This window comes from Crotalus tigris, unplaced genomic scaffold, assembly GCF_016545835.1.
Source record: "Crotalus tigris isolate CLP2741 ecotype Arizona unplaced genomic scaffold, ASM1654583v1 scf7180000024506.7606697, whole genome shotgun sequence".
Lineage (NCBI taxonomy): Eukaryota > Metazoa > Chordata > Lepidosauria > Squamata > Viperidae > Crotalus > Crotalus tigris.
In genome coordinates, this window is record NW_024100678.1 from 989,644 (window position 1) to 997,406 (window position 7,763).

At 36.5% G+C, this 7,763-nt stretch overlaps 1 protein-coding gene across 4 annotated transcripts in view; it reads left to right on the top strand.

The window, feature by feature from the left end:
- TDRD7 (tudor domain containing 7) overlaps positions 1-4,770 on the top strand; it is a 41,040-nt gene extending 36,270 nt beyond the window's left edge. For all 4 annotated transcript variants that reach the window (XM_039333630.1, XM_039333631.1, XM_039333632.1 and 1 more), the window contains exons 14-17: positions 109-219; positions 2,348-2,829; positions 3,615-3,775; positions 4,484-4,770. In XM_039333630.1, coding sequence (XP_039189564.1) covers positions 109-219; positions 2,348-2,829; positions 3,615-3,775; positions 4,484-4,680 — 951 coding nt within the window. In that variant the 3' untranslated portion in view covers positions 4,681-4,770. The remainder of the gene's footprint in view (positions 1-108; positions 220-2,347; positions 2,830-3,614; positions 3,776-4,483) is intronic.
- The last annotated feature ends 2,993 nt before the right edge of the window (positions 4,771-7,763 follow it).

Sequence of the window (7,763 nt, forward strand, 5' to 3'; positions counted from 1 at the left end):
ACTGAGAATCTCCAAAGACAATTCTCAAGAGAGTTTCAAGCAACTTACTAAGAATGAATCTTGCTGCCGTGTGTAACTTGAATGCTATTGCAACTATATGTTATTTAGGCAATAAAATGCTGCTTGGCTGATCTTCCGCTTAATATTGGCATGTGGACCCCAGATGCTGTACTTTGGCTGAGAGATACCGTATTGAACTGTCCTGACTGCAGCATGAAGGTAAAAAAAATTATATGTTCCTTAAGGTTCAAAGAAGATATACTGTACTTGAGTTATTACTTGTTTATCAAAGTAAATGTAATTACTATGCAAGCTACTGTATAGATCGATTGATTTATTAAATTTATTTGTTGCCCATTTTGGGGTGGGGCTGCTCTGGGTGGCTTACAATAGTAAAACAGAAGAAAAAAATGATAAAAAAAGTAAACATAACAATAGCAAAGCAATGAAACAATAAAAACAATGAAAGTACAATAATAAATGTTTTAATACATAAAAAGTATTTTAAGTAGAATTTTATTGTTTTGGTATAAAAAAATGTAATCATTTTTGCAATTACCACTGCATTATATACCATGTTTTCCCCAAAGTAAGACCTATCCTGAAAATAAGCCCTAGGTTTGGGGCAAGGCACACACCTAAAAATCAGGCAGGAGTGGGGGGGGTGAAGCTGTCCCACACACCCCATACCCACTTACTTTGCAGCCAGACCTCTCCTCGCCTTCCCACTTCTTCTGAGGCCTGCATTTCACAGTCAGAGGCCTTCCAGAAAGGCCTTTGACTGTAAAATGCAGGCCGTAGCTCCATTCTCAGCTACACAATGAAATTACTCCTTCGGCCACAAAAGAAGTGGGCCAGCTGGATGGGGCTGTCGGTACTGGAGGTGAGTGGAAAAGATACACCCACCCCCCCCCCGAAAATAAGACCTGGTGCCTTTTGGAGGCAAAAATAACACCAGGTCTTATTTTCAGAGAAAGATGGTAAGTTAATAGGGTCTGGTACTCCAGTTCATGCTGGTTGTTTTTTTATTTTTCCTTCTCATTCACCTCACATTTGTGTAAATTATTCATCTAACTTTTATCCCACTCATCTTTTCCCTGTAAAATTGTTACTGAATTGTACCTACATTTTGTCATTGATGGTAACAAAAAATTTGATTTGTCAATCTTTCTCCGTACTGCGTGCTGCAAAATCAACTAATATTGCAAGTCATTCACAAGGGAAGAATTACATTTCTATTGTTTCTCTTTGTCCTCAGGTTTTAAAATTAATTAGTGCATTTCTTCTCAATGAAGCAAATGGGAGGGATTTAATATATGTACTTTCAGGGTATTCCAGTTTAAAGAGTGGTATGAGGCGGGTGTCAGTGTAATTTTGGCTTCAACTATTAATTAAAGCCTCTCCAAATATATTTAATAATCCAGAGTATTGACATCTCTGATGTAATTTACATCTTTCTGTAAAACCTTCCTTAGAGGTTGGCAAGAAGCATTAGCATTCAAATATCCTCTTGCATATTGTATCAATACTATCAAACATAATCACGAAAAGGATTAAGGGCATTATATTTATCTTAACGTAAGGAACCTTGTGATTTAGTAAAACAATACCTTACTATTCTGTCAGGTGCATGCTACCAGAACAGTTCCAAGAATGGGTCAAATAGGTTTCTTCATTGCTGATCACCGGTTTACAAGAATCTCCCTTTGGAAATGGGAAATACAGACCTAAGGGACTGACCTCAAACATTTCCTCTGTGAATGCATTCTAGTCTGGAATATTTTTAACCCCAACTCCACTCGGGGCCTCCTCTCCTTCAACCAATGGTTCTACCACAATTTCTTAACAGAATAATAGAGTTGGAAGGGACCTTTGAAGGTCTTCTAGTCCAACCTCCTGCTCGAGCAGGAAACCCTATACCATTTCAGATGAATGGTTGTCCAATCTCTTCTTTAAAACCCTCCAGTGTTGGAGCACCCACAACTTCTGAAGGGAAGCTATTCCACTGGTTGATTTTTCTCATAGTCAGGAAATTTCTCCTTAGTTCTAGGTTGGTTCTCTCCTCGATTAATTTCCATCCATTGTTTCTTATATTGCCTTCTGGTGCTTTGGAGAACAGGTGACCTCTTCTTTGTGGCAGCCCCTTAGATATTGGAACACAGCTATCATGTCACCCTTAGTCCTTCTTGAATTAGTGACTTGGTTTATGTGTTTGTTTGGTTTTATCTTAATCACTTGTCTTGTTAATATAATGCTGGTACAGAGTTTTCTGAATTAAAGCTGTCTATGCTATTGTTCTGATCAAGACATAATTTTTGGTCATTGTAATATTCTCTCTCTCAATAAGGTGGTTAAACTGGATAATCAAATTGCACACATCTACCTGTTTACACCAAAGAATTTTCCAGACCCAGATCGCAGTATAAATAGGCAGATCACCAGTGCTGACTTGTGGAAGCATCAGAAGGATGTTTTTTTGAGTGTCTCTCTCAGTAATCTCCCTGGAAGAAAGGAAACAGATTTACCAATGCGGTCAAGCTTAGGGCCCAAGCAGAGCTCCACAGATACGGCTCCTCATATTCTGGAATCCCGCAAGGTGGAAACCACCTTGAATATGCCACCGGCCCTGTCACTTGTCCCATCCCAGGAACAGATGGATGTTTTTGTTGCACTGGCATGTCACCCAGGCTACTTTATCCTCCAGTCCTGGCAAGAGATGCACAAGTTAGAAATGCTGATGGAAGAGATGCTTCTGTATTATAATGGAGCAGAAGATGGAGCTGTTGCTGTTGAAAAGAACAAAATCTACGCAGCTAAAGTAAAAAACAAGTAAGCAACTTTTATAAGTACCCCATCCTGTATTTGGGGATTGTATTCTGTTAACATGTTTGAAATGAGCCTAATTTAGTCTCATAGCTAGATTACGTTTTCATGTCCTCAAAGTTATTGGAGCAATTTTGATGACCAAGTCAAAGATGATCTATCCCACTACTTTTTCACCATCTTCCGAATGGGAGACAATTTCCCTTCCTTGTGGTATCCTTGTAGTATCAAGGATATTTCCCTTAAATTTGAAGATACAATTTAATTCTGAAGATTAAATACATACATTTTCTGTCTTTAGAGTAGTTTTCTTCTTCCTAAGTTATATTTGTGCTTTATTAACTAGTTATCTTGGCCTTCTACTTTCTTTTTTTGTTTTTTAAAGATTCCAAAGTTTTCTAGGAAATAAAGTGGGGGAATAAATATATACAAAGAGCTATGTATCCCTTGTGCAAATAGTTTGAGATATCCATAAAGGATGGACATTCCTGAAATGGGAGAATTTTTTCCCCTTTTTCTTATAAGTGGTCTTCTATCTTTCACTCTAGGTAATAAAAGGGGAGCAAAGTTTTTTTTTCTTTCCTTTTTTCTTTTTTTGCCAAATGGTCCAGGGCAGCAGCTCAGAGTTGGGAAGTTACAGAGGAGTTTTTGATATATTAATACCTAAAAATTGTATTTTCAGAGGCACTAAGGCATGGAGTCAAGTCCACCCCTTACTTTCTATGAATCTGTTTATTCTATTTTAGGTGAGTAGAGTCCTATCCTTTTTTTTTTGTTTCTTTCTTTCTTAGATGGCACAGAGTGTTAATAAAAGGATTGTTGGCAAATGGACTGGTGACAGTGTATGAGCTGGACTATGGTAAACACGAGTTGATTGGCATCCAGAATATAAGACCTCTCGTGGCTATGTTCAGAGAACTGCCGTTTCAGGCCATAACAGCCCAACTTGCAGGTATGCTATCCTGATATATTAAAACAGTGACCGCAAAAATGACAACATTGAACAAGACAGCCAGACATGTACATTTGAGGCCAGTGAACTTCATGACCTAACCATTTGCCAAGACAAATTAATCTTGGTCATTTTGTCCCGCTCCTATAAACAATGTTCTATTTTCCCAATTTCCTGAAAATAATTTTCAGTGGAGTCTGCCAGATCTTGCCACTTTCATCGAAATGACAAAAGCAACATTGCAGTAACACCCGCCTACAAGCTCAACCCTTTTCATATGAGTATGTCACATTATGACTTGCAAGTTTCATCATTCTGACTCATGCACACACATACATGCATATACATAGACCCTCCCTCACAAGATATATTGCTGTTCTTAAGTACTTTACATAGTTAACACTGGGCATTTTAAAATTGTATTATGATACTGATCTAAAATATACACTACAGTATCTCCTTATTGATTAATATTATGTCTCCATTTGCTTAACGAAATTAATTAACCATCATTGCACACAAGTGAGAATAAAAGTTACAGCTTTATGCAAGAAGGCCAGTTTTCTAGCGAGTGTGTGTTTTCCTTTACATGCTCCAGATTAATGGCGTCAAAATCATTTAATGAGCATATGGATTAAAATATTTCTAAAACTTATTGTGATGTTTTATGATTTTGTTTTAATTTTCTTTTGTGCTGCTTTCCCCTAGGAATAGAATGGCAGCAGTGGTCAGAGGAAGCTTCAATAGTCTTCCGAAACCATGTGGAGCAGAAACCCCTAGTGGCCCAGGTGGAGACAGTTATTGAAGGGACTCATCCGTGGGATCGCAAAGCAATTGTGTATTTGGTGGACACATCTCTACCAGACAAAGATATATGGATTCATGACATTATGAAACAATTGTAATGGAGATTGCAAAGGCAATTTAAAAACTTTAAAATACTAATGACTTAAGCAAAATATAAAATATAAATATTAAAAATATCATTTAAATCAGTTTGCTTCTGATTGATTTTTGAACTGTTCAGTGCATATGTGTGTGTGTGTGTATATACATGTATATTTGTATGTGTGTTATGTGTATAATTCTGTTCTTAGAACAATTTCTTTTGCTTCAAATTAAAAATTGTCTGAAGTTAGCCTGCTACCGGTAGTTAGAAATAGATTTTTCCCAACCTCTAAATAAGTTGAACTTTTAGCTCATGCAGTTCAGGTAAATTGCATTGGTTTCAAACCAGATTATTACTCATAATCCATTGTATCTTCTGTCTGTAGATTTTGCTATAGGTGTATCTTGAATTATGTGTCATTAATTACTACAAATGTACTTGACTGCTAATCTGGTTATAGGCATGCCAATACTTCATGTATTTTCTTGCACTATACATTATTTAAATGCAGACCAAAAGTGTCTTGTGTGTATATATGTGTCTGCATAGCAGTCTGTATTGTGCAAAGCACACACACACACACACACACAACTTTCATTATTGTTTCATGTGATAGTTCTATTCTTAAAGAGTATTCTTTTTTTATTGAAAAGTTTTATACAAGTTTTTAACATTATCCCCCCCTAAAATAACCCCCTCCCCCCCTCACTTCCCAGAGCTGGTTACAGGGTAACAAATAAACAAGCAAATTCTAAAGAAACTTATCCAATTATACAAATAATAAAATCAATAATGTACTTTAACTCGAATACAGGGAAAAAAAACAATATAAGCATTTACAGATTAAAAACTAAAAATAATTCATAATCTACATACGGTAATATTTTTTAAACCCATATCAACTCTAACCCATATTTACTCTATATATAATATATCCATCCTCTCCTCGCTGAGGTGTTTATTTCTTTTAAACAACCATTCATCCATAATAAACGCAAAATTTTCCCTCCAATATAAACTTGGCTCTTTGCTTTTTACCCCTAAGAAAATACCCTCCTACTTAAGTTTCAGCAAACCATTCATCTTAATCACTAAAATTCTCACCAACAGAGATCATTAAAATTTAAATTCTTTTACACATCACTAAATCAACACCTATTATTCTTTTTCTTTACATCTACATACTACACAAATCATTCACTATTCCTTTAAAACATACTAAATCAAACTACCAGCCAAACTAACATTTATTATTCTTTTTCTTTACCTCTACATATTACACAAATCATTCACTATTCCTTTAAAACATCTCAAAAAAAAAAATTACTACAAAAGTTCATCATTTCCTTTTCTTTATTCCAACATCCACTTTCTGCTGTTCTTTTATTTTACGTCTATAGACTGCACGAGCCATTCTCGGTTCCTTTAAAAAAAATCTTCTGTCTCAAGAGACTGCTGCAGAGGTTCAGCCTGTATGTCTCCTACATCCAATAACATAGCACTTTCAACCAGCTGCTCTTCCAATTTTTCTTCTATTATCTCAGGTCGTAAAGATGATGGAGAGCCCGCCTTCAAAACAGAAATGTAAAAATCTTTCGCCTTTGAAATTGTATTAAGTCTGTAATATATCCCCGCATAGTTCACCACTATTCCAGCTGGTATCTCCCATCTGAACCGGACCTGACGTTTTTTAAGCTCATCAACCGAAAAAGCAAAATCCTTTGTTTTTCTAAGAATTTTTGAAGGTATTTCTTTTAAAATTATAACATCTTGAGCTGCAATTTGAAATCTCTGCTTATAAAAAACCTGTAAAATTTCATTACGAAGTGATCTAGAAAAATAAATAACCACGTCTCGTGGCAAATTCTTCTGTCTCGCAACCCTTGAATTAACCCTAAAAACTTTTTCCGTCTCTCTCAGTATTTCTTCAGGCTCAGCCCCCAAAATGAAAGCTGTATCTTTTACCACCACTTGTCTCAAATCCTCTTGCGTGTTTTCCTTCATTCCCCTTATTCTTAAAGCAAATTCCATGTTTCTATATTGTAACATAGTAATTTCATCCTGTATTATTTCCATCTTATTTTCTACTTTGTCAATTCGATCTTCCAGTTTTTCAAAATTTTCCACATCATCAATACGATCATCCAAACGATCTATATGACCAACAAACTTTTGAAACACAAAGGCTATGTCCTCTCTCAGTTTCATGAATTTATTTTCAAAAAATTCCTCCATCTCTTCTTTAATCTGTCGTGCCTTTTTTTCCAAGGCATCCTGTAAATCTTTAAGTATACATGCTGATGACGATGTAGAAGGTGGTGGTAACTTAAACTTAACTTGCTGAGCTGTCTGCATTACCGGGAAGATCGAGGCTTTAGAAGCAACAGAAGCTCCGAGATGCTTTGAATCCATTTTATTTTTGAGACCACGTTAAAAAGTCTGCTAAAATCTTATAAAATCAACAAATACCCAGAAAAAAAAGAAAAAACAGAGCAGGGGAAAAAAGACAAAAGCCCCCTTAAAAGAAAAAAAAAGAAAATTCTTGCAATTTATTTAAATACAAAATCTGTTACATTGTTCCAAATAGAAGTTCCGGTCCTTTCACTTGAATCAACATCTCAACGTCATTTTTCACCACTCTTAATTGAAAGAAGGAGAAGATAAATTCTTTTCCAGAGTTAAAGTCTCGAAATAATCCCCATTTTAGTCTCTGGTCAGCTCTGTCTGCTTTAAATTTTACTCACAAATTCATTTTAAGCGCAGATGTGGAAGCAGCGTCTATAGCTTTGCCCTGGGGAAAATCAGGACAAAGGCATCCTGGAATGTGGAGAACACCCCAGACTCCGTGGGAGCTCTCACCCCGACCACCAAAAAAAAAAAAAAACTTTGGGGTCTTGGGGAGCTCTACCACTATCTGAGGAAAGCTCACCCCTTTACCCGGGGAGAGAGGTTCCAAGCCTCAAGACAGCTGTTGCTGTCTCAGCTGGCTTTGACATCCCAGGGTGGATGGCTGAAAAAAGCCGCCATTGGCGCGGCGGTCACCACCGGAAGTCCTTAAAGAGTATTTTTAACAATACTCTTTACCCATATAATACACAG